This window comes from Bos grunniens, chromosome 4 (genome assembly GCF_055505025.1).
Source record: "Bos grunniens cultivar Pamir isolate PY7600 chromosome 4, Bosgru_T2T1.0, whole genome shotgun sequence".
Taxonomy (NCBI): domain Eukaryota; kingdom Metazoa; phylum Chordata; class Mammalia; order Artiodactyla; family Bovidae; genus Bos; species Bos grunniens.
Window position 1 is genome coordinate 45,685,205 of NC_141168.1, and position 27,991 is coordinate 45,713,195.

At 37.0% G+C, this 27,991-nt stretch overlaps 1 protein-coding gene across 6 annotated transcripts; it reads right to left on the reverse strand.

Moving 5' to 3' along the window:
* Positions 1 to 27,778, reverse strand: GTPBP10 (GTP binding protein 10). Of its 6 annotated transcripts, none has more exons than XM_086396228.1 (10): positions 26,921 to 27,778; positions 23,688 to 23,881; positions 19,863 to 19,954; positions 19,056 to 19,200; positions 11,190 to 11,263; positions 9,121 to 9,173; positions 6,731 to 6,838; positions 6,133 to 6,210; positions 3,948 to 4,071; positions 1 to 681 (listed from the first exon to the last, which is right to left on the reverse strand). In XM_086396228.1, exons 2-10 carry the CDS (start codon positions 23,825 to 23,827, stop codon positions 419 to 421), a joined length of 1,077 nt encoding a protein of 358 aa, XP_086252354.1. In that variant the 5' UTR covers positions 23,828 to 23,881; positions 26,921 to 27,778; the 3' UTR covers positions 1 to 418. The 6 variants fall into 6 exon arrangements, with proteins under 6 accessions (XP_086252354.1, XP_086252352.1, XP_086252355.1 ...); XM_086396226.1 differs by having other exon boundaries at positions 26,844 to 26,928; XM_086396229.1 differs by having other exon boundaries at positions 25,810 to 26,928.
* Between the last annotated feature and the right edge of the window lie 213 nt (positions 27,779 to 27,991).

Consider the following 27,991-nt stretch of genomic DNA (forward strand, 5'->3'; position numbering starts at 1 on the left):
TGCTGATTATCAGTAATCTTTATTTGTGAATATGTTCAAATTCAGGAGTTTGAGGTTTTTCCAAAAAAAGAGAACTATTACTAATTTAGGAGAACCAGGTAATGATAAACTCAAAAACAAATAAAACCTAGTTGCTCATAAGGAATCCTTTTTTATAATATAACAATTATCTCACTAGAGACATACATATAGAATACTATAGGATGTTATTACAGGTGGATAGCCATAATATTATAACCTCTCATTTTTAACCCTCAGTTATTTTTTTATCTGTTGATAAACTTAACTACAAAACATCTTTAAAAATATGGTTCTTGAATGATGGTATATACACCAGTTTAGTAACAACCAACATTCTAAAAAATGTTTGTCAAAGAGCTTTCAAATGAACACAATTTCAATATCCCTTTTAATACATTTAAGTGATATCCATTCTAGGACTAGAAACAGCAGTCTTTGATGGTGGCTCACTGTAAGATACTGTATTGGAAATATGTAAGTTAAGCAATTGCTTCTTATGATATGCATCATTTTCCTGGTTAGTGTGTTCATCCAGAGATTTCCTTATACAGTTCTTTAGTTCATCAATTCCTTCTCCAGTAATTGCAGAGATGGGGATGATGTGTTGGAATTCCACAGTCCTCTCTGGAATCATGTTTTTTTCAAACAGATGCAAAAATTCTGAAACAACACAGATAAAAGCTGATTTTCATTGTCTTTGAAAATAAGTCAAAACTATTCTAGAGGTTTCATTTGTGAACCAAAAACTTAGTTTTTATTTTTTCCTTCTCTAATAAGCTCTTAGCACCTTTGGTTTTTACTAATGACAATGGTAAGGTTCTTGGCACATGAATGGTGCTCAGTAAATATTTGTTGCTAAGTCACTTCAGTCGTGTCTGACTCTGTGCGACCCCCATAGACAGCAGCCCACCAGGCTCCCCCGTCCCTGGAATTCTCCAGGCAAGAACACTAGAGTGGGTTGCCATTTCCTTCTCCAACGCATGAAAGTGAAAAGTGAAAGTAAAGTTCCTGAGTTGTGTAAATATTTGTTACATGAATATATTTTTAACTGAATGAAGTATAAGTTCCCAGGTAATGGTGCAGTGGTAAAAAATTTGCCTGCCAATGCAGGAGAAGACAGGAGACACAGATTCAATCCCTGAATTAGGAAGATACCCTGAAGTAGGAAATGGCAACCTACTCTAGTATTCTTGCCTGGAAAAATTCTATGGACAGAGGAGTCTAGCGGATTCTGGTCCATGGCATTACAAAGAACTGGACACGACTGAGCACACAACGCTCCAATCAAAAGATAAATCACAAAAGATGATTTACTTACAGAAGCAATAAATTTTGTTTTGGGGCATTCAATAAAGTAAGGCAACACAGATGCTCTGAGAGAACTTTTCTACAAAAATAAACTCATTTGTGACTTGGGATATTCTAGTTTGCTTCAGCACACAGGTGGCCTTTAACTGTCCAAATTTAGAGACCTATCATCACTGGTACTAGGAGGAATACTAAAATTGAAAACAGTTTAAGGAGAGATCATTTTAGATGAATCCAATATTTCACCCCACTGGGACTGACAACCATTAGATAACTTTTGCTTCTTCTCTGTTACCAAGGCAACAGAAGGGAGGATGGCATACTGATGGGATGGATCAACACTGATGTCACCTGGAAAGGCTGGCTAGAAGAGATTAACCAAATCAATACAAAGCTTGGTTTCTGGGATTCATTTACCCCCAAGGAAAAGAGAGGCTAATTTGGAAACTATCACTGAGGTGACTATATTGTTTTTATGATAGGCCAAAATAGCCACAAACTCCTGAGTTCCCCCCCGCCCCCCGCTTTGGTACTTCTGAAAATTCCCTTTTCTGCAAGATCAACCAGTGATCAGATCTAATGACCTCATAAAACAAATGACATTAAAGAATAAAGACTTTATAAATTTTTGAGGAATGTTTATACCCCCAAAGTAACTTACTAACTCAAGGGCAGGCCCAATATGTGTATATATATATATAAGGATTTTTACGAGAAGAGAGAGGATTTTCTGGTGCTGTCTGATAGTACTAGTACATTATAATTTATTTTCCTCAATTTTTATCTCAAGGATAAAAACAGGTTAAGTCTATTTAAAAAACATGTTAACCACTTACCTTCCATCCTACTTTTCTCATTTGTGCCAAAGGTCCTCTACTAGACTCAGAAAAATGAAAGCATCATCTCTATACAGTAGAGTTTGTTCTGCAAACGTCAATATTCAAAACTATGGAGACAAATTCCTTTATACAAAGTGGTCCATTTAGGGACCAATTTCACACAAATACTTTACAAGTAACAGCATCTTTTATTCTGTGCCACACATACAACTTAAGTTCTTTTTAGAAGATTGATACTCTCCAGAGATCTATAGACCTGGCACTGCAAAGATACATATCTCTTTAGAACTACTAGCCCTGTTATTAAATTCATAATGTACTAGGGGAATGAAGTTCTAGAACTTGTGAAATAAGTTAAAAGTGAAAAGACTTCATAAATATATGCTGACTTTTTCCTCTTCTGATCCAAATCCCATTAACTCTTTAAGAGCCCAGTTTTACTTCTTGATGATACCTGAACTGTTCAGCTCAAATTAATTTTTCTTCCCTTCTATGTCCTATAACAGATTGTCCATATCACACTTAAAAGTTTCATATGGTATGTGTTCTTTCTTCAAACACACTTGTTTTTTTTTAAGAGGAACAGGTTTCATTTTTTTCCCCCACTAATTACAGTACACCTAAAAGTCTCTGCAAATAGTAGGTATTCATTAGTTCAGTTCAGTTCAGTTGCTCACTTGTGTCTGACTCTTTGTGACCCTGTGAACCGTAGCACGCCAGGTCTCACTGTCCATCACCAACTCCCGGAGTTTACCCCAAACTCACGTCCATTGAGTAGGTGATGCCATCCAAACATTTCATCCTCTGTCATCCCCCTCTCCTCCTACCCTCAATCTTTTCCAGCATCAGGGTCTTTTCAAATGAGTCAGCTCTTCGCATCAGGTGGCCAAAGTATTGGAGTTTCAGCTTCAACATCAGTCCTTCCAATGAACACCCAGGACTGATCTCCTTTAGGATGGACTGGTTGGATCTCCTTGCAGTCCAAGGGACTCTCAAAAGTTTTCTCACACCACAGTTCAGAAGCATCAATTCTTCCGCGCTCAGCTTTCTTTATAGTCCAACTCTCACATCCATACATGACCACTGGAAAAACCATAGACTTGACTAGACGGACCTTTGTTGGCAAAGTAATGTCTCTGCTTTTTAATATGCTATCTAGGTTGGTCATAACTTTACTTCCAAAGAATAAGCATCTTTTAAGTTCATGGCTGCAGTCACCATCTGCAGTGATTTTGGAGCCCAAAAAAATAAAGTCTGACACTATTTCCCCATCTATTTGCCATGACGTGACGGGACCAGATGCCATGATTTTAGTTTTCTGAATACTGAGTTTTAAGCCAACTTTTTCACTCCCCTCTTTTACTTTCATCAAGAGGCTCTTTAGTTCTTCACTTTCTGCCATAAGGGTGGTGTCATCTGCATATCTGAGGTTATTGATATTTCTCCTGGCAATCTTGATTCCACCTTGTGCTTCTTCCAGCTCAGCGTTTCTCATGATGTACTCTGCATAGAAGTTAAATAAGCAGGGTGACAATATACAGCCTTGACGTACTCCTTTTCCTATTTGGAACCAGTCTGTTGTTCCATGTCCAGTTCTAACTGTTACTTCCTGACCTGCATACAGATTTCTCAAGAGGCAGGTCAGGTGGTCTAGTATTCCCATCTCTTTCAGAATATTCCAGAGTTTATTGTGATCCACACAGTCAAAGGTTTTGGCATAGTCAATAAAGCAGAAATAGATATTCATTAAACTGGCACTAAATGAATGAACGGGTTTACCTTTAGGATTCTGGAGTTGGTTCATCAGTACATGGAATTTACCCTGTGCATCTGGCAAGTCCATTTTATTTACTGCAAGGAGTGCAGGTTTTGTGTGAAGTTCCTCTTTGTACAACTCTAACTCCTTTAAATCAAAAGAGAAAAACCAAATAACTGTATTAAAATACCTATATAAATGACCTATTTGGTAATGTCTTTCTATACTTTATAGGCCTGGGTATTCTAGGGCCCATTCACACCTCTGATATCAGTAAGTGATTTTGTGCCTAGAGACAAATACAGATATTTGGACTTATATTAAGCACATAGATAAAATTCAGAACTAAATAATGACAATTAATCCTATGCCTGTATTATTCTTGGAAAAAGTAAGTATGCTTAGAAGTAAATCTTTGTGACCATGGATTAGGTAGTGGCTTCTTATATTTGACACTAAAAGTAGGAATAAAAGAAAGAATAGACACAGGGAACTCTATCAGTTTTAAATTCCATACTTCAGAAGGGAACTGAAAGAAAGTTAAAAGACAACTGAAAGAATAGGAGAAAATATTTGCAAATCATATAACCAATAAGGGACTTGTATCTAAATTATAAAAAACTTTTACAACTCAACAGTTAAAAGATAGCCCAATTTAAATGGGCAACCAATCTGAATAGACATTTCTCCAAACACATACAAACGGCTAATAAGCACATAAAAAGATGCTCAACACCATTAGTCATGAGAGAAATGCAAATCATAACCACAATGAAATACTACTTCATTACTACTAGGAAAGACAAAGTAAAAAAGGTAATAATGAATGTTGACATTAATTGGAAAAACTGGAACCTTCATACATTGTTAGTAAGATTGTAAAGTAATTCAATGCTGCAGTCACTTTGGAGAATAGTCTGGCAGTTCCTCAAAATATTAGATTTACCTTATTATCCAGTAATTTCACCCCTAGAGATATATATATATACCCAAGAGAAAGGAAAACATACCCACACAAAAACCTGTGCACAAATGTTCACAGCATTATCAATAATAGGCAAAAATGTAGCTAGCGAATAGGATATAAAAGTCATTAAGGTAAAAGACATCATGTTGTGTTAGAGAGAAATCATATGGCTGGATAGAGAATGCACAAGGTGTTGCTTGGGGAAGCGGGAGAGGGTGCAGGAACAATAGAGATACAGTGCTTGGTAGGAACCTAACTTTGCCTCATATACCATGTTCAGGTTAGACTTCAACCTAACCCATTGCTATGGGGGACCATCAGAGCAGGGAACAAACATCTGCTTGGTTCTTTATCAAAGATCACTCTAGCTGCCTATAAAACATGGCCTGAAAAGAAGTGAGACTAGAAGCAGGGAGACCAGCTATTAAGAGAGGCTGATGATTACAACAGTGCGGGTGAAGACAAATAGCTGCATTTCAGAAAAATTTAGGGCATAAAACTGACAAGGCTTGATACAGGTGGTGAGAAAGTCAGAATCACTATCACCCAGGTTTCTGGCTTACATATTCAATAAGTTTCTGAGGGATGCTGGAAAATTTAAAAAAAAAAAAAAAAAGAAGAAGTTCAGTTCTGTGTGCATGCTCAGCCACTTCCGTTATGTCCGAATCTTTGAGACTCCACAGACAGTTGCCCACCAGGCTGCTCTGCCCATGGGATTCTCCAGACAAAAATACTGGAGTGGGTAACCATGGCCTCCTCCAGGGGATCTTCCCCACCCAGGGATCGAACCTGGGTCTCCTGCCTTGCAGGTGAATTCTTTACCACTAAGCGACCAGGGAAGCCCAAGTTCAGTTCTACACATATTAAATTTGAGAAGTTAATGGGACATCCAATCAAAGATATCTAATAGGCAGCTAATCTAAAGTACAACCAAACTATCTGGGTATCAGAGTGCCTAAAAAGTAGACTGGGAAACAGTCTAAGAAGTAGGAATTAAGTTAAGCAAGACTCAGTCTAAGAATTTATATAATAGGGATTTGAAATCCAGGAAGGTTTTATTGATTACAACAGTTTGAGAAGTGGATGAATATTAAGAAACTGGAGACAGCAAGTTTAGATAATTCTTTAACTGACACCAAAGTTTTAGAAAGTAGAGGTAGAAGATATATTTATTCTAATTGTCATATGTTATTTCATACAGTCCTATGTCCCTGAATACTAGACCAGACAGAAAAACCTACTTTTGAAAGCAGTATTATGGTTTCAAAAGCAGTTCTGTAATGAGTTTGGGAAGAAAGCTGAAATCCAGAAATATCAACCTGAAAAAAAAAAGGATAAAAGATTGCCTTTAATGTAAGAATGACAGCTATACAATTCTGTTTTGAAAAGTTTCACTCATTCAAGCTATAAATAATTTCTTAATCTATACTCTTTTGGTAATTTAGTAATGTGAAATGAGAGAAATTGATATTTTAAGATCACTGTAATTATTCTTATAATATCACAATCATTAATGAGAAACTAGTACCGATAAAACAACTTATACTAATAAAGATAATCTCATGAAATAGGAAAATAATGCTGTGTAATTTAGTAGTACACAGAAAATCCTAAGGAATCAATAAAGCTGACAAATATGGCCAAACTTTCATCTGATACAGTAAATGTTCCATTTCCACACCCATATTATAAATAAATTTGACTCCTATCTAAACAGATGTAGTGGATTAATATATGCTAATATTTATCTTTAAATGTTATTATAAAAATGTCTAGGAAAACTAAATTCATTGATTCTCACATTCTTTTAAGCATTACATTGATAGGCATATGACTTACAACAAAAAGCAGTTGTTTAGTTCTTTCTATATGCTTGAGGAATTTGTGGCCCATTCCTTTGTTCATATGTGCTCCTTCTATTAAACCAGGAAGATCAGCTACTGATATCTAATACAAAATTAAATGGTTTAATAATAAAAAATGAAAACACAAATCTAATTATATCCAACAATTTTCATATTTCAATTATAAAGTTTCTATTTTGTGATTACCACTGAATTACTGCATCTCTAATAAACTCAAGATACTTTGATAACAAAATAAATGTATTAAGAATCAAAATCCTTTGCTATCAGAAATTAGAGTCCCATTTTTACTTTAACAATCTAAGAATTCTAGGGCTTAGCTTAACATTTATTAATATGAATTCTCTTTAGAATTCCATAAATTATACTGTTCAATATCAACTTTTCAAAGAATTTCAAGTTTTTAAATTCTTAAAAGTAAACAAGGATATTAAATCAGCAGACATTGACTTAGGATGTAAGCACTGTAAAGTGTTTTATTCTATATGTAAATGGTTGTTTGGTTCCACTGTTCCTTTACTGTTCATATTCTACCAGGATTTAACCATTTTTAAAAAGTAAAGGAAACGGTGTCCCTATACTCTATTTAGGACTATTAACCATTATTAGAGTCATTAACCATTATTCAACACTTGTGGTTTTCAAACCTCACCGCATATCATAATCATCTAAGGAACTGCTATAAACTACAGATCCTCAAGCCCTATCCCCAGGGATTTGGTTTCAAATCACGGGGCCCAAGCTTGATTTATCATTGTTGTTCTTAAGCTAGTCAGGTGATCCTGATGTACAATAAGGGATGAAAAACACTGCTTTACACACACTGCTTGTGTGGTTAAAATGTTCGGTTTTAAAGAAAGCTGTAGCTATGTGACAAACCAAAGTACATATAGAGGTCTCATGTTCTGAAATTTTCTTCAGAGGTCTTTTTATTGATTTCCCTTAAAAATTACCAATAATGTTTTCTCAATTCATATTATCCTGCACTTACAATTTTACTTATTATTTAATATTCTATGTAATTGTTAAAGCTTTAAAAAAAATTACTATTATACAACTATGATCAATGAATATACATCTTTGATATCTTTGAATTATGTCATTGGATTATATGAAACTACACTGATACATCATCACTTCAAGTCCATATTTTACATTAGGGTTCGTCATCTAGGTTTTATACATTCTATGGGTTTTGACAAATTTATGACATGTATCTACCATTACAATACACAGAATAGTTTCACTGCCCTTAAAAATCCTCTGTATGCTGCATATTCAACCTTTCTACCTATTCAACCTTTCTTTCCTCCTAATCCTTGGTAACCACTGATCTTCTCTATTGCCACAGTTTTGCCTTTTTCCCAGAACATCATATAGTTGAAATCATACAGGATGTAGCTTTTACAGACTGGCTTCTTTCACTTAGTAATAAGCACTGGAGGTTCCTCTGTGTCCTTTCATGGCTTGATAGTTTACTTATTTTTAGTGCTGAGTGACATTCAATTTTGAATACGTACACAGCTTATTTATCCATTCATCTACTGAAGGACATCTGGGTTGCCTCCAAGTTTTGGCAATTATGAACAAAGCAACTATAAACATCTATGTGTGGGCTTCTGAGTGGACCTAAGTTTTCAATTAATCTGGGTAAACACTAAGGAATGCAACTGCTGATCATACATATTTTTAAATTTTTATTATTTTCCATTTTTTGTTTTTATTTTAATTATGCAAAAAAACTATAGTTCTTCCTTACCAAGGAAAAATAAATTTTAATAGCTAGCTAAGACCAAAATCCCATTCAATTAAAAAAATTTTTTTGAACAGTAAAGTGAGATAAAATTACATCCATGAACTTTAGAATATGTTTTTAGGAAATGAAAATCAATAATCAAGTATGGCAATAAAATATGGAATTGCAGTGAGAACAAACACATCAAGGAGAATAAGATACAATCAATGGTATAATTACAAACTGTATCCAAACTTTGGAAGAATTATTCTTATATAATATTTTACTCAGATAGTGCTCATCAGAATTGATTTGATCATGACTTCAATTACCAAAAAAAAAATCCTGCTACTTTTTCCAACACCACAGAAACTGTCAAATGTTATAAAATCTAAGCAATAAGGCAAGTACTTTCATTTCTAACCAAGAGTCTTATTTTAAAAATAGCCACCTACAGGACTTTTCTGCTGGTCCAGTGATTAATGCTCTGTGCTCCCAATGCAGGGGGCCCAGGTTCAATCCTTGGTCAGGGGAACTAAATCCCATATTCTGCAACTAAGGATGCCAGAGCAGCCAAATAAATAAATAAATATTTTTAAAAGAATAAAAGTTTAAAAAAAAATACCCACCTGTTTGAAATCACTATACATAATTTTTCCAAGTTCAGGCTTTATTGTTGTAACTAAAAAAAAAAAAAAAAGTACATTAAGGCTAGAATAAAGCATTGTACTCTCAAAACTATCCGAGTGTTATGTATAAAATAAATAATATTTCCTTTCTGTGAACAACCTAATTCAGATTATGTTCTCATTCGTTGAAATTAAAGGTATAATTATTTTGGAAAAGGACAAATATAGATTTTTATAATCTGCAAAAGCATAGGAATTAGTGGGCTTCAAAGTCCCTCTCAAACTTTAAGAGCATGGCAAAGGTGTTGAGGGCAGGGGGCAGAATTTAGGTTTCTATCATTTGGGCTATATGTGAAATCTATTAGTCCTTTCTCATTCAGTTATCCTCAAACTTCATCAGTCTAACAGTAGCCTCCTTCTATGACTTTCTGCTTTTCTTCTTTCCTTCTCAAAGATCCCCTATTTTCTAACAATAAATAAATACTGGCCAAGAGATTTATAGCAGTTAGTACAAAATTAACTCTACTTTATCAGAAGAGTCTAACCCTAGAATTGTTTGATTTTATTTTTCATGATTTTATTTTCAATAGTTTCCCTGACAGCTCAGTTGATAAAGAATCTGCCTGCAATGCAGGAGACCCCGGTTTGATTCCTGGGTTGGGAAGATCCACTGGAGAAGGGATAGCCTACCCAATCCAGTATTCTTGGGCTTCCTTTGTGGCTCAGCTGAAAAGAATCCTCCTGCGAAGTGGGAGCCCTAGGTTTGATCCCTGGGTTAGGAAGATCCCTTGGAGAAGGGAAAGGATACCAACTCCAGTATTCTGGCCTAGAAAATTCCATGAACTGTATAGTCCATCAGGTCGCAAAGAGTCGGACACGACTGAGTGACTTTCACTTTCCATGTTAATGTCATTCTGTGCCATTTTGTTTAATGAAGGTAGAGATCCTATTATATTCATTCACTTGCTTGCTAAGTCACTTTAGTCATGTCCAACTCTTTGTGATGCTATGGACTATAGTCCACCAGGCTCCTGTCTGTGGGACTCTCTAAGCAAGAATACTGGAGTGGGTTGCCATGCCTGCCTCCAAGAGATCTTCCTGACACAGGGATCAAACCTGCTTCTCCTGAGGCCTGTGCATTGCAGGCAGATTCTTTACAACTGAGTCACCCAGGAAGCCCATTCACTCACTACTTTTAGTCTAAGCTTCCATTATGCCTTATCTGCTACTGCAATAGCTAATTCTACTAAGTTCTTTCCAGATCCACTTATGTCCCACATTAATCCATTTTGTACATTATATGCAAGGAGATATTTTTTGAAAAGCAAATTAATCATTTTTATCCTTTGTTAAAATGCTATAACCTCTTCTAAAGCTATAAAGATCAAATACAGCCTATATGGCCTATATCATAGATCACCTGCATCTCTAGCCTCAGCTTGATTCCTTCATCCCCTTACGACATGTTCTTTAGACAAACAAATCTACGCCCTGCCACCATGAAGCCTTTGTGTACACACTATTTCCTTTGACTAAAAAGACTCCAACCTCCATTGTCTGTCACCAATTAACTCACATTTACTGTTCATATCTCATCCCCACAATCACACTTCCCCAAAGAAATCTACAGCAATCACCTACACTCTTTCAGAACACCCTCTTATATTATACCCTCTTATATTCATTAGTAAGTGTATTCACTTCTGTTTACCAATCTTTATAACTCCAGAACTTATTATAGTTCCTGGAAATAAATACTTGCTTAATGAATAAAAGAACTGATCTCTGCCTTCCTAGCATTTATCACAGTGTTTGATAAAGGGTAGGGACTCATAAAATAATAACTAAACCAAACAAATGATTATGCAACAGAGAAATAAATGTGACAAAGTATCCAAGTACCAGGAACTTTCCTGAGAGCTATAGAGGTTTCAAAGATTAATGGGAAATCCATATATTCTGTCTGCCAAGAATTTTCAAACTAAGGCTACCCCAGTTATATTTTATTCATACTCAAAGAAAAATTAGTCTTTAAAATATACCCCACACACTAAAAAATTTGTACTTACATGCATAATCTGCAATTGCAGGTTTTGCATGAGAAATCTTACTTAGCAAAGAGGATTTTCCAGCATTTGGGAATCTGAAACAAGAAAATAAATTCATATTAATATGTCACAACAAATAACAGCATTTTAAATACTTATCTCTGAATTCCTAACATTTCAAAAAACAGACTTCTTGAGTATTGCTGGAATTAAAAGCAGAATATAAATTTATAATCTTGAAAAACCTGAGGAACAAAATATACTTATAAAAAGGTAAAGATAAATTTATGGTGAACACCAAAGATGTTTCACTACTGACAATCAAGTAACATTAAAAAGAAATGTAGAACAACAAAAGAAACCTCTAGAAAAACAAAAAGAAATTAATAAAAATACCTGCAACTCACTATCTCTAGCCAACACTGACAAAATATTTCTTATATTGTTTTGTGGATCTTTTGTTTAAACCATTTCATATGGACATTTCACTAGCAAAGTAATGAACCTGATTTAGCTATCATCTAGCTTCAACAAATATTAATACATTCTTAATAACTTTTTAAAAGTTGGTTTATTTAAATAAAAACCTAAATAAGGTCTGCGTATTACAACTAGTTGACGTATCTTTTAAATTTCTCTTAGTACAGGCTCCCTTTAAAACTTGTCTCCCCCCAAAAAAAAATAAAAAAATAAAACTTGTCTCCCCTTTGCAATTTTATTTTTAAAGAAACTGGGTCATTTGTCCTGTAGTTTCTTTTCCTGTCTGTTTTTTCTGCTGACACACATGGTGCCCTTTAACATATTCCTATAAATTGGTAGATATCTGATTAGATTCAACTTTGCTTCCTTTTTTCACTAAAAGGCTACTTATAGTTGGTTGGCCTTCTTTTTAAACTGAATTATATAAGGTATGCATTTCAAGGGTACACTGTAATTTACTTACCTAATTTCTTATTATTAGGCATTTAGGTGGTCTCAAAATTTTTTACTGTTATAAATAACATTGCAAAAAATGTGCATACAGCTAGAAAGACATACAGCAACAGTAAGTCACCTTAACATTAAGTGCTGCAACTAACAGACATCTCTTTTTTTCTTTCTGAACTAATTTGTTTCTTTTTGCACTAATTTTCTTTCTGCACTAAATGAGCACTAATTTCTTGTCAAACTTTTTTTTAAAAAAAGAATTTAAACACTGATGTGAATATCCTTGAACCTTTACATATACCTTTATTCCTTGAGGTAAATTCCTAGATAAGGAAATATTACATTAAAATATCTGGCTGTTTTAAAGGTTTTTATTTTATTGCTAAATATCCCTCAAGAAAAGCCCCCAATGGATGAAAGTAAATACTAAGAATGGGAGCCACTTAAAAGGTAATTTCCTAAAATCATTCAGATATTTTCATTAAATTAATTCAACCAAGGGGAATGTAAATTGTACGGTCACTATGAAAAACAGTATGGAGATTCCTTAAAAAATTAAAAATAGAACTACCATATGATCCAGCAATTTCACTTCTGGATATTTATAAAAAAAGTCCCAAAACGCTAACTTGAAAAGATATATGCACCCCCATGTTCACTGCAGCACTATTTATAATAACCAAGATGTGAATGCAATCTAAGGTGTCCAATGACGGATGAAAGCACACAGAAAAATGTGTGTAGGGGGAGGAGGGTGTAAGGCGGGTAAAGGGGGTGAAAAAGTAAAGCATCCAACTGTAGGGAATTCCCTGGTTAACCACGGGTCTAACCACCCCGTGGTTAGAACTCTGTGCTGTTCAATGCCAAGGGTCCGGGTTCAGGCCCTGGTTGGGGAACTCTGATCCTGCAAGCTGTGTGGCGCAGCCGAAAAAAAAAATCCAGTTGTAAAATAAGTAAGTCATGGAGACGTAATGCACAGCATGGTGATTATAATTAATAATCAGTACTATTTGAAAGTTGCTAAGAGAGTAAATTTTAAAAATTCTCATCACAAGAAAAAAATTTTTTAAACTACACGTGGTGACAGATACTAACTAGACTTACCATGGTGGTGATAAACATATACAAATATCAGATCATTACACTGTACACCTGAAACTTCTATGTCAAGTGTATCTCAATTTAAAAAATCATCCAACAAATACTGAGCATTGACTTCGGTCAGGCAATATACTAGGCATGAGAAATACAGCAACCAACAGGAAAAATGTTATCCCTGTCTTCACAGCTTTCATTCAAATAATGATCTTTTCTCAAAACTGCCAAATTTTCATTTGGAATAATAGTGTAAATATTTTACGAATATTAACTTGGAATTCTATAAAAAATTTTAAGCTGTTAATGAAGTTCTTTAAACAATCTTCCTTATTAAAACATTTCTACAATAAATTTAGAATAAAATTACACGAGATTGCTTGACTCATTTCCCCTGGCAAAACAGTATTTTCTTATATCCTATTATACCCAGGCTCTTGTAACTTTTTGAAAAGCAACTGCAATCATTTTTGCCATGACTGTCACTAGCTGGACTTGCTTATTTCTAATATTCTCATATATTCATAACAATATTAGCACAGAAAAATGCACCTATTTCCAAATAGATCAAAATATAAGAAGAAAAAGGAAGCTAATGATTGAAGAACCAATAACAAATTTTTCTTGAAAGTTACCTAATGAAGATTTTACAGGCTGAAGTCCAACCCATGCAAAGATCAGATTTGACCACAGCAGTACAAGTATACTCGTTACACGATAACTTGCTTTCAAGGCTCAGTTCATTCCCGAAGCTGGCTTAAAAGTTAAGGGGTGTCTGCTTATGCTGGTATTCACATTAGGTAACTTTTTAAGAACACTTACCTAATCAAAAGCACTAGCATACATGTGAAACATTGTGCTCTAAAATCATGATGCCTGATATTAACTAACATGAAGTCCACTTCTGAAAAGCTTAGTTATTTCACTATATGTGGTCTCTAATAAGTTAATAATATATGATGATGATAATGATAGCAGCTACCATTCACTCATTGAGCATACATAAATCCAAGACATCTGTTATGCTGCAAATGTAATCTTACTCAGCAATAACATTTTTAAGGCAGGACTACTGCCATCCTCTATTAAAGAGAAAACAAAGGCTTAGAGATATTGTATTCAAGACCATCCAGCCGGCCTTCAGAAGATTTGAGATTCTAACACAAACAGTCTCACTTGAGTCTCCCATCACCACCCCACTTGTATTCACTACTCAACCCTGGTATGTTCTTGTTAGGCTGTAAGGGTATCTCTATGGAAACTGAAACATATTTTTCCAGAAAACGAGAAAGTGAATGGCTGGATTCTCAGTCTTATCCACAAAATCCTATCCAGTCCATAAAGTTCCTAAAAATATATACTGGGTTGGCCAAAAAGTTCTTTCACAACATAACATCTTATGGAAAAACCCAAACAAACTTTTTGCCCATCCCAATAGTATTACAGAACCTATTACCGTCATAACTATGTTTTATTGAAAAAAAATTAAATCTGAATAGGAAGCTTTAATGCCAAGATCTCATCTTTCTCTGTTACAACTTCAGCAGGTATGAGGCCTCTGTGAACTCTAAGCCCCTGCTGGTAAGATTTAGACAGGCATGGAATGAGGTGAGGAGTTCAGAGTGAAGAGTGTGATAAAAAAGCAGTGAGATGTGAGAAGAGGAAGATGAAAAGAGATGAGAAACTATGGGAAGGCAAGGAATGAAGTGGCAGTTGGAGTAGAGCAGCAGTTTCTGCTCCCTTTTCCTTAGGCTTTCCATCTGACTGTCATGGAATGCTGCAGTGGAGCTTGGGAGGGGAAGACAGAGGGAGAGGAGACACGCAAAGCTGAGCATTTCCGTTCCTTTATCTGCCTTCTACCTTGCTATCTATCTCCCTCCAGTTGGTGCCAGCACTGCAAACCCTACAGCTAAATAGCACTGTATGATGAAGGTGGAGGCTGGTGAAAGAGAACAACACTGTAAGGTCTGCAGTATTGAGAATGGACAGTTCCTAAACAGAGAGTGAAGTACAGGGGAATGGTCATTACAAGATCCAACATGGTGCTCAACAGTATGTAAAGCTAATGGCTGAGATCACCTGTACCAGTCTTTAGCCATCTGATTGATGATACTTCAATACCTCTATTAAAACTTGTAAGAATATCTTAGTCATTTTCCCCCTACTCTTTCTATGTACTTTTTAAGATGTGGTTTCTTTGGATTCCTAATTTTATTCCTAAGATCCGGTAACATTCTTTTACCCTCTTATACTACTGCATTTGATTGATTTTTCTGCAAAAAGATAGGACACTGAAAGATGAACTTCCCAGGTCGGTAGGTGCCCAATATGCTACTGGAGATTAGGGCTAGTGCTAAGTCACTTCAGTCGTGTCCGATTCTTTGTGACCCCTTGGACTGCAGCCTGCCAGGCTCCTCTGTCCATGGGATTCTCCAGGCAAGAATACTGGAGTGGGTTGCCATTCCTTCTCCAGGGGATCTTCCCAACCCAGGGATTGAACCTGTGTCTCCTGTACTGGCAGGCAGGTTCTTTATCACTAGCGCCACCTGGGAAGCCCCTTGGGCTTCCCTGGCGGCTCAGATGGTAAAGCGTCTGCCTGCAATGCAGGAGACACAGGTTCAATCCTTAGGTTGGGAAGATCCCCTGAAGAAGGAAATGGCAACCCACTTCAGTACTCTTGCCTGGAGAATTCCATGGACTGAGGAGCCTGGTAGACTACAGTCCATGGGGTCACAAAGAGTCATGGAGAAATAACTACAGAAAGAATGAAGAGATGGAGCCAAAGCAAAAACAACAACCACTTGTGGATGTGACTGGTGATGGAAGCAAGGTCCAATGCTGTAAAGACAAATACTGCATAGGAACCTGGAATGTTAGGTCCATGAATCAAGGTTAATTGGAAGTGGTCCAACAGGAGATGGCAAGAGTGAATGTCAACATTTTAGGAATCAGCGAACTAAAATGGACTGGAATGGGTGAGTTTAACTCAGATGACCATTATATCTACTACTGTGGGCAAGAATCCCTTAGAGAAAATGGAGTAGCCATCATAGTAAACAAAAGAGTCCGGAATGCAGTACCTGGATGCAATCTCAAAAATGACAAAATGATCTCTGTTTGTTTCCAAGGCAAACCATTCAATATCACAGTAATCCAAGTCTATGCCCCGACCAGTAATGCTGAAGAAGCTGAAGTTGAATGGTTCTAAGAAGACCTACAAGACCTTCTAGAACCAACACCCAAAAAAGATGTCCTTTTCATTATAGGGGACTGGAATGCAAATGTAGGAACCCAAGAAAACACCTGGAGTAATAGGCAAATTTGGCCTTGGAGTACAGAATGAAGCAGGGCAAAGGTTGATAGAGTTTTCCCAAGAGAACACACTGGTCATAGCAAACACCCTCTTCCAGAAACATAAGTGAAGACTCTACACATGGACATCACCAGATGGTCAACACTGAAATCAGACTGGTTATATTCTTTGCAGTCAAAGGTGGAGAAGCTCTATACAGTCAGCCAAAACAAAACCAGGAGCTGACTATAGCTCAGATCATGAACTCCTTATTGCCAAATTCAGACTCAAATTTAAGAAAGTAGGGGAAAGCACTAGACCATTCAGGTATGACCTAAATCAGATCCCTTACGATTATACAGCGGAAGTGAGAAACAGATTTAAGGGACTAGATCTGATAGAGTGCCTCATGAACTATAGACAGAGATTCGTGACACTGTACATGAGACAGTGATCAAGACCATCCCCAAGAAAAAGAAATGCAAAAAAGCAAAATGGTTGACTGAGGAGGCCTTACAAATAGCTAGCTGTGAAAAGCAAAGGAGAAAAGGAAAGATACAGGCATCTGAATGCAGAGTTCCAAAGAATAGCAAGGAGAGATAAGAAAGCCCTTCTCAGTGATCAGTGCAAAGATAGAGGAAAACAATAGAATGGAAAAGACTAGAGATCTCTTCAATAAGATTAGAGATACCAAGGGAGCATTTCATGCAAAGATGGCCACAAAAAGGACAAAAATGGTATGGACCTAACAGAAGCAGAAGATATTAAGAAAAGGTGGCAAGAATACACAGAAGAACTGTACAAAAAAGAGCTTCATGACTCAGATAATCATGATGGTGTGATCACTCATCTAGAGCCAGACATCCTGCAGTGTGAAGTCAAGTGGGCCTTAGGAAGCATCACTACGAACAAAATTAGTGGAGGTGATGGAATTCCAGTTGAGCTATTTCAAATCCTGAAAGACGATGCTGTGAAAGTGCTGCACTCAATATGCCAGCAAATTTGGAAAACTCAGCAGTGGCCACAGGACTGGAAAAGGTCAGTTTTCATTCCAATCCCAAAGAAAGGCAATGCCAAAGAATGCTCAAACTACCACACAATTGCACTCATCTCACACACTTGTAAAGTAATGCTCAAAATTCTCCAAGCCAGGCTTCAACAGTACGTGAACCATGAACTTCCAGATGTTCAAGCTGGTTTTAGAAAAGGCAGAGGAAGCAGAGATCAAATTGCCAATATCCACTGGATCATCGAAAAAGCAAGACAGTTTCAGAAAAACATATATTTCTGCTTTATTGACGATCCCAAAACCTTTGACTGTGTGGATCACAATAAACTATGGAAAATTCTGAAAGAGATGGGAATACCAGATTACCTGACCTGCCTCTTGAGAAATCTGTATGCAGGTCAGGAAGCAACAACTAGAACTGGACATGGAACAACAGACTGGTTCCAAATAGGAAAAGGGGTACATCAAGGCTGTATATTGTCACCCTGCTTATTTAACGTATACGCAGAGTACATCATGAGAAACGCTGGGCTGGATGAAACACAAGCTGGAATCAAGATTGCCTAGAGAACTATCAATAACCTCAGATATACAGATGACACCACACTTACGGCAGAAAGTGAAGAACTAAAGAGCCTCTTGATGAAAGTGAAAGAGGAGAGTAAAAAAGTTGGCTTAAAGCTCAATATTCAGAAAACTAAGATCATGGCATCTGGTCCCATCATGTCATGGCAAATAGATGAGGAAACAGTGACAGACTTTATTTTTGGGGGGCTCCAAAATCACTGCAGATGGTGACTGCAGCCATGAACTTAAAAGACGCTTACTTCTTGGAAGAAAAGTCATGCCCAACCTAGACAGTATATTAAAAAGCAGAGACATTACTTTGCCAACAAAGGTACGTCTAGTCAAGGCTATGGTTCTTCCAGTGGTCATGTATGGATGTGAGAGTTGGACTATAAAGAGAGCTGAGTGCTGAAGAATTGATGCTTTTGAACTGTGGTGTTGGAGAAGACTCTTGAGAGTCCCTTGGACAGCAAGGAGATCCAACCAGTCCATCCTAAAGGAAATCAGTCCTGCATATTCATTGGAAGGACTGATGTTGAAACTGAAACTCCAGTACTTTGCCCACCTGATGCGAAGAACTGGGTCATTTGAAAAGACCCCGATACTGGGAAAGATTGAAGGCAAGAGGAGAAGGGGACAACAGAGGATGAGGTGGTTGGATGGCATCACCGACTCAATGGATATGAGTTTGAGTAAACTCCGGGAGTTGGTGATGGACAAGGAGGCCTGGCGTGCTGCAGTCCATGGGGTTGCAAAGAGTCAGACACAACTGAGCAACTCAACTGAACTGAACTTGACAAATGAACAGTAACTATGAAACTCTCTATGTTGGCAATATGAAAACTACTACATTTAGCAGCATATTCTAAAAGTACACAAACAACACACAAATTCCACAAATAAGAAATAATGCAGCCCCTACATTACCATTTATATTTATTTCCTTCATGAATTACCTCTCTGAAAGCATAAAAATAAAAATATGAATGATACTTACCCCACCAGGCCTATATCAGCTATAAGTTTTAGATCAAGGTGAATTACTCGCTTCTGGCCTTTCAACGGTAAGAAATTTGTAAGTAATTTACCACCAAGACCTCCTTCCGCTACCAAAAGTCTGTCTTTCTCTTTATTGAGTTCTCCTTAAAAAGAGAGATGAAGATATTTAACGCAAAGGTTAATAAGTGGAGCTAATCACTAATGGCACTCTTCTTTCAGATACAGAAGCCAGGAATGTCTAATTTACAAATCTAAAGCGCTTAATAACAGAATCAAGTTTCTATTAAAAGTCTGACCCTGGAAAAACACCTTTGCTAGTGGACGGAAAAGGCTAGTTATTTTTTTCAAAACCAAGTAAATATTCTTGTCTTTAAAATAATTTTTAATCTAGTGGCTAATTCTGAACAACTTTTATGTAATGATTTTAAAAGCTGTTTTACAAACTAGCAACTAAAATACTTAACGTTTTAAAAAAAAAAATTCTGAAACTTGAGAGGTGCTATTCCTTACAGCTCTCGATTTTTGAAAATGTGCACATTTCTCACAATTTTATGGGCTTCCCACGTGGTGCAATGATAAAGAATCAGCTTGCCAGTGCAGGAGATGTAAGAGACTTGGGTTAGATCCCTGGATGGAGAAGATCCCCTGGAGAAGGAAATGGCAACCCATTCCAGTAGTGTGCCTGGGAAATTCAATGGACAGAGGAGCCTGGCAGACTACAGTCTATGGGGTTGCAAACAGCTGGGCACATCTAAGCAGAGCACAGCATTATCATTCACAATATAAGAAGCTACAGTACACTTACCTATAATTTTACCATTTTCATCAGTTACTGAAACACCCACAGGTACAGGAATTTCACAGTCTTTTCCTTTGGAGCCTTTCAGTGCACTAACTCTACAAAAAAATAAAGTCAAATTAACATAAAGAAAACCTGCCAGATTAAATGGTTGATGCTTCAAGCAAATTTAATGGTATAGAAAGAAGATAATCAACCTGTTCTTCTAATGCAGATGTTAAGTGGTCAAATAATGAAGAAAAAATATTTTATTTGCATTTTAGGATATTATATCTCAATAAAAATATTAAGTGACGATTTAAGTTACCAAGCTAACTACTAAAACTCATTTTAACTGATAATAAGCTAAAATAATGTATATTTGAAAGACAGAGATCATTCCAACAACACAAATAAATGTGAAAAATCTATTGATGAATAACAAGGTATTTTTTAAAAATCCCCTCAAATGAGAGTACTTTAATTACAGGAGGCTCATATGGCTATTCTTAAACTGCTCAAGAGAGGATAAAGTGGTACAAACTTCTAACTAGTAATTCCACTTCTGGGAATTTATTAAAAAAAAAAAATAAGTGAACAACCATGTAAACTATTATGTGCACAAAGACATGTATTGCATTGTGATAGTAACAGTAAAAAAAAAATCAATAATTAAATAGATGAATGACAAAGTAATTTATGTTCTTTCCAATACTATCGGACTATTCAGGCATTCTTAACAATTTCCTGGGATGGGAAAAAAAAGTTAAAAGAGAAGGTTACTAAATTTTGTGCTCCTGTTTTTATATCCCCAAATATTATATACAGAGTTAATTACCTTTGCATAAAGACACAGAAAAGTCTTAGAGAAGTCATGAAAAGGTTGATAATGGTTTTTTCTGGTTAGAAGAATTATAAGTACTTGACCTTTTAAATGTGAGAAGGAAATGGCAACCCACTCCGGTGTTCTTGCCTGGAGAATCCCAGGGATGGGGGAGCCTGATGGGCTGCCGTCTATGGGGTCGCAAAGAGTCGGACACAACTGAAGTGACTCAGCAGCAGACCTTTTAAAAAACCTATTTATTCCTGGTTTCTCTGATTAGGTCAGAACTGCCATATGCATTTTCATGTGCAGGCTCTCAATCATAACACTTGTCACAGTGATAATTTTCTATCGTTCATTTATTTGATAAATATTTGCTCTCATACGAGACTACTGTTAGGTTCCAAGGCAGCAGGGAACACAACAGTTTAGATCATCATTTTATCCTAGACATCTAGTATAGTCACTGGCACAAAGTAGATACTCAAGTAACATCAACTGATTGAACTAGATTGACAAAAATGAATGAATTTGAAATATATTAAAGAAAGATTTAAATAGAACATCTCTCTTACTGGGATTATGCTGCAATTTTTAAATGTAAAGACAAGACTCACTTTTCATTCTTGTTACTGCTAGTGAATATTCTATTAAGATACTTTATTAAAAACATTTGCCACTTAAATTTCAAAACAATTTTATAAACAGCTTTTTAAATAACTGAAATGGTATTTGATCATTTTCATAGTTAAGCAAGCATAAGCCAATTTACTGAGATTAGATTTCATGATGAACGAAAGCAGTCTTTCAGTAGACATTATTAGATATCTGCAATTAAGATCTTACTCAGTTACCAACATTTTGGAAGTGGTGCTTGAACTTGGAAGGGGAGGAAGATTTTTGCCAGATAATCAAGGCAGGAAAGTGAAAGAAAAAAAATACACACACACACACATACACACGATTAGAACGGAACTAGGTATTTGGTGAAATAAGTTATTTTGAGCATAAGCACAGTAGAAGTGGGGTGGAAGACACTGTACGCCAGATCACAAAGAGCCTGATATGCTATGTTAAAGAGTTTGAATATTATCTTAGAGTGATGGGGAACACTGAAGGATTTTAAATAGGCAAGTCACATTAACAAATTTGATGCTCACATTAACAAATTTGACGCTACAGAAAAAGCACTGGAGATAACTGGATAAAGAATCGATTGGAGGTGATGACTGAGACTGAAGACAGGAGACAATCTGGAGAATACCGAAAGATTTTAGAAATGATAAAGCTCTGAATCTTTCTAGTCTCATCTTTCACTACAGTCTATGTTTTCTGCATACCACCCACACTGGCCTTCTTTTAGTGTCTTTTATTGGTATTTGTCTTCTATCTCTAGGTCTTTCATGTTGTTAGCTTTCCTGTAATGCTTTTTCCTCTCCTTCATCCAGTTGGCTCTTATTAATCTTTTAGATTTAAGCCTTTACAGTCTAAAAATTGCAACACACAAGCACAGTAAATGTTCTTTTTAAATCTTTCTTAACATTTAATGTTATATACCATCTTTAGCTCACCACTGATCTAAACAGAGTAAGTTTGGAATTATAGCAACCATACTTTTCAAAAGAAATTATAGAATGGTGAAAAATTTTACTTTAGGATGTAAACTGCAGGTTATTTCCCACCTGTAACAACAAAATAGCAAAACAACACCCTGATCTTTAAACTGATTACTAAATTCTAATATAGGGAACTCAAAATTTGCCCTATAAAGACTATTCATAAAATAAAAATGCTCAAAAGAAATTTAAGGGGTTTCTCCAAGGATTTCTTTACAAGTAGAGGACTGCTGGATATTTGCGGCAGGAATGTTTGCTATTGTGGTTGCCGCGGGACGTTCCTCACTCTGTGTTGCAGGCTGTTTAGCCTGTGTATGGCTCTTAGCCTTTGCTTACACCCATCCCCCAAGCAAGTGCCACATTCCATCATCTACAATTGTGACAAATAAATGTACCCAAACAGGGGCTTCCCTGGTAAAGAACCTGCTTGCCAATGCAGGAGACATGGGTCCAATCCTTGGTCCAGGAAGATTCCCCATGCCACGGAGCAGCTGAGCCCATGCTCCACAACTACCTAGCCTGTGCTCTAGAGCCTGGGAACCACAACTACTGAGTCCACGCGTTCCAGAGCCCGCGCTCTGCAACAAGGCAAGCAACTTCGATGAGAAGCCCGTGCACCTCCACTAGACAGCAGCCCCCCCTCACTGCAATGAGAGAAAAGCCCTTGCAGCAACCAAGACCCAGAATAGCCACAAATAAATAAAGAAAATTAGTTTTAAAAATATATAGACATATACCCAAACACTTGCTTGGGAAGGGAAAACAAAAAAGGAACAGAAAGCCTAAGCTTTGTACGAAAACCTTCTAAAGAATAACAACAGAATTATACAGGCCTGAGGAATCATAGTCTGTATTTTGATGGAAGGTTTAAGAATTTTTTTCTTCATTTTTTTTACAATGAAAGAAAAAATACTCCGATTTTTAAGGCCAACATAATATGTCCCACAGAAAATAACAGACAATAACGAAAAACAAACGGAAGATCTTGCTTTCACAGAGAGAAAATGAAAACAGAGACAAAAGGAAAACATTCAAGAGACATAGCAGCAAACAGTCTTTAAATCTTAAGCATTGCAGTCGGGTGGAGTAGCCAGGTAACATTCTAGAGAGTTTACTAAAAAGATTGTCAAAGATAATCTCAGAAGAAAACAGTGGAGATTCAGATCATTTTCTGTTTCTATAACGGAAGTGTGAAAGAATATAAACATTGGAAGGACAAAAGTTTAAAAATTTCAGAACCACCTTAGTACTTATCTGTTATTTTAACTAGAGACAAAAATTGTAGATTTTTGCTCAGTTACAAATTCAGGCTATTATTTACTTCAAATTCCAAATAAATTTTTATCTTTTAACTTTTTCTTCTTCTGGGAGGAATTCATTTCATAAAATCAAAATCATTCAGTAAATACTTACCGACTGTTTGCTCCTTCTCCAGCCACAAACCGTTTCTGAGGATATTTATCCTTAAGTTGTTTTAAAGTCATTCTGTTATGGGCTACAACCCAGACGTCACCACCTTTTCCACCTTCTCCACCTAAACGAGGGTAGCCCATTCCACCACTTCCTCCCTTGGTGAAAAGTCTCAGGTTATCAATGAAGTTTCCATACTAATAAAGAAAGAGAAAAAAAGAACATTTGTATACCAAACAAAGATTTGGGAAAGATTGAAGGCAAGAGGAGAAGGGGACAACAGAGGATGAGGTGGTTGGATGGCATCACCAACTCAATGCACATGAGTTTGAGTAAATTCTGGAAGTTGATGATGGACAGGGAGGCCTGGCTTGCTGCAGTCCACCGGGTCATGATGGGTCGGACGCGACTGAGCAACTGAACTGAACTGAACTGATACCATTAAGTGCTTACCAATTTTGAACTCTTTTCTAGTTCTTTGATGCCATTAAAACTCCTAAAAATATAAAAGGTTTTTCTGTATGCCACATTTACTGTTTTTGCTTAGTCTACCTCCTGTCTGATCTCACTTTCCCATATTAACTCTGTTTTTCATTATCAATTGTTGTCCTTCCTAACCTGAAGGTCTGACATTGGCCCACTTTTCAACAGACTTTTTCCCCTGTACTTTCTCAGTCTGTACTAGCAACTATCACCCAGGTGAGATATTCTCTATTCCAATGAGTTGGACATCTCCACCAGATGTAAGCTTAATAGTCTAAAGCAACAGAAACAAGATCTGTATCTTATACTTGAAATCCCTCAAATATATATCTTATGTATTGAAAGGTAACAGTCACCTTTCATGTTATAAAACAAAATCAATTTTTCCTTAGGTAAATTCTGTTCCTCCAATGTTTTCTCAAATAATGAAACTAAAGCTTCTCTACTCATTGAGCTACATATGGGAATCTTTATACCTGTTTCTCTCCCTGAAGCTCTACTATTTTTCCTTTATAGCACAACTACATGCTCTAGTATATTGACCATTAACATTAGCTCCTAACTGGTCTTTCAGCATCTAGTCATTCCTTCCTCAAAACATATTCTGTCTCACTGCCAGAGCTATTTTTCTGAAAATTGATCTGATCTCTAAACATATTTCTCCCTTACTCAAAAACCATTCACGGTTTTCTGTTTACAAAATAAAGTCTAAAATTCTCCATGCTACAGTTAAAGCTTTTAACCTACCCTTCCAGTTTCATTGCCATTCACTCAACCCCTCCTATAGCCTCCTCCTCTTTACTCTATACTACACAATGTACTGTCACTTCTCCATGACATTCTGCTCATGGTGTTTCATCTATTTACAATGTCATTTTTTCTTTTCTATCATAAACCCATCCAAATGTCCTATTTTCTGATGTATTTCTTAATTTCTCAACTTAATATTTACTACTGGCTTAGCTGGGCACTCAGTAATTTTAATTATATATCTATTATTATATACATACATATATATATGTATATATAATGTGTATACACATTGTGCAGTCATTTCAGTCGTGTCTGACTCTTTGTGACCCTATGGACTATAGCCCATCAGGCTCCTCTGTCCATGGGATTCACCAGACAAGAATACTGCAGTAAGTTGCCATTAGGCCTCTAGAAATCCTACACTGCATCTAGGGTTTATTTCTGTTTCCCTCACTAAATCAAGAACTTCCTACTGGTCAGATCTTGTGTCTTAGCCACCTGGGCTATCAAAATTCCTTACAGAGTAATTTCTTAAATTCATAATCTTCCCATCTTTTAGTCATTTAGTATATAGTTTTAAGTATCAAAAACATCTGGGGACTTTTTAAAAAAATACATACACTCACTGACCATTCTGATATACTTTGGAGAAGGGGATGAGACTAGGGTAAACCAGCACATTTATCAAAAGCTCCTTTGGTGATACTGGTAAATCTCAAGTCTAGACTTGAGATTGCAGTTAAAGTTAAAAGCAAAGTTTCAAAGAACAGGTTTTCATTTGAGTATGGAAATATAGTCATGAAAACAGTATAGTAAGGGTGGAAGGAATATATAAAACTGAACTTAAGAGTGAGCCAGAGCATTTTTCTCTGAGAGCTTAAGAACTTACTCTTTAGTTCAGTAGGGCTAGATCAGAAATGCATCACAGGTAAGTGAAGAGGTAGATTTCCCTTGCAAAAAAACACATGGACTGGCAGTGACCGCTATGGCAGTAGTTACACAAGTAGCCTTTAATAATACAACCAGCTAAAAAACGTAGTCGTTCTTTTTTTTTTTGCTTAAGGATTCGTTACACTAGATACCCAAGTACTACGCTTCACAAGTCTCTCTTCTGACCACCTATTTTGTGGAAAATAGCTGAATAAAGTAAAACTTCATTAACCACGCCTTTCCTCCGACAGAAATAAAACTCTTGTTTTTAAAGTTCCTTACAATATGTGACATTTTTTACTGCTCTAGATTTATCAAAGATTTAGAACCCAAACTTAAAAGGATTATCCCAATCTCGTCCTTAGTAATAATGATCAAACTATAATGCCAGTAGGTTTCAAAAAACATTGCTAGTAAGGATCTTATAGTGGTTTTTAAATCTGAAAGCAACTGCGAATTGTTTACAAAAACAATTCTTAAACCCACAGTGCACAAAACTATTAAGTTTCTCGCAAGAAGGCAAGTCAGTTACCTATTTTCGTTTACCGATAAAAATCGTCTTTAGAAAAGTTATTTATATCAATGCATTCAAAGAAAAAATATGTAAAAACAAGTTATGGATATTACTACTTAAAAGAAGGAAAATACGTATTTGAGTCAAAAGAAAAAGTCAAACCTACACTCCACCTGTACCATATCGCGTGCCTAAACGGCAAGGAAGTCCCAGCCCTCCATCTCACGTGCACACTATGCCCTGAAAAATCTCAAACCCTGTTCCAAACAACCTTCCTAACAAAGATCGGTGATCACGCCCTTCTTATTACAGGACAAGCCCGAGTTCTCCAGAGGCTAAAAGGACTAAGAAAAAAAGCAAGAAAGAGGCCCCCAGGAAGAAATACGTGGGGAAGGAGGAAAGCGAAAAACCTGCACCCTCAGGTGGGGTTAGAGGCACCTGGCCTCGCACATCAGGCTGAGGGGGTACTAGCCACGGACCTTTCTGAACAACACGCAACTGCAGCGCACCATGCCTGCGAAGGGCGAATATTCCCTCCGGCGGAAGCTGTACTCACAGAAGTACGGCGCTGCCTTTTTACGTCACCGCCGACCACCGCAGCAATTTTGTGTTCGCACGCTTTCTCCCCGCCCCTCGTGCCTGACAGCCATTCATGCCAAAAGGCGCGCGCGCGGGCGCGCTCGGAAACATGCGCATGCGCAATGTGATGCCCCACCCCCACCCCTTATGCCGTGCGGAGGTGGAAGGTGGCGCTTGCCGGCAGGCTGAATAAAATGCTGTGGAAAGGTCGAGAGACAGTGTGACAGGGGATAGTCGGGTGCGAAGTGGTTGTCTCAGGAATATTTTGAATAGGATGGCGCTGGAACCTGGGTTGCCTTGGAGGAGTTCTTATGCTGAGGAAACCGCAAGTTACCTCAGTCTCTTCCCCCTCTCCACAGAGTAGGGGAAAAAAAAAACTCCCACGGACAGTAAAAACTAACGCGTGAAAAACTCAAACTCAGCTGGGGGAAAAAAAAAACCCGTTCACTGACCAGCTGAGTAATGTCTAGCAAAAGCTTCCAGGAGATGTTTTACAACTTGGGACCCGACGGTCAGGATCTGAGTTCTATAAGAATTTCATTGCGTTCTGTGGGGAAGGAATCTTGCAACTGTTAGTAGCTTCTAGGTGTGTTCTGTGCTTCAGTCTTGTCAGACTCTTTTCGACCCCATGGACTGTAGCCCGCCAGGCTCCTCTGTCCATGGAATTCTCCAGGCAAGAATACTAGAGTGGGTTGCCGTTTCCTCCTCCAAGCTTCTAGGGGTCCAGTAGATATTTTGGGTCATTATCCAACTCGTCTGAAGCGAGCCTCAGGAGGGGCAGGACCAGCATAGCGGCGGGGTCGCAGTCCACCCCGCCACCCGCTTTTCTGCCCTCACGCAAAGAATTGACGTACACAGTCCTGCTGGGCGGCTCTGGATTATTCTCCCAGCCTTATCATCTTTCTGAATTTAAAACAATCCTTCTCCCATCTCTACCCCTAACTTACTACTCGATGTAGAAACTATCCCTCTCTGTGTTGATTCTTTTCCTACTACTGAACCGCTCTTTACTCCCCCATCAATAAAACTATAATTGTCATTTAATTAA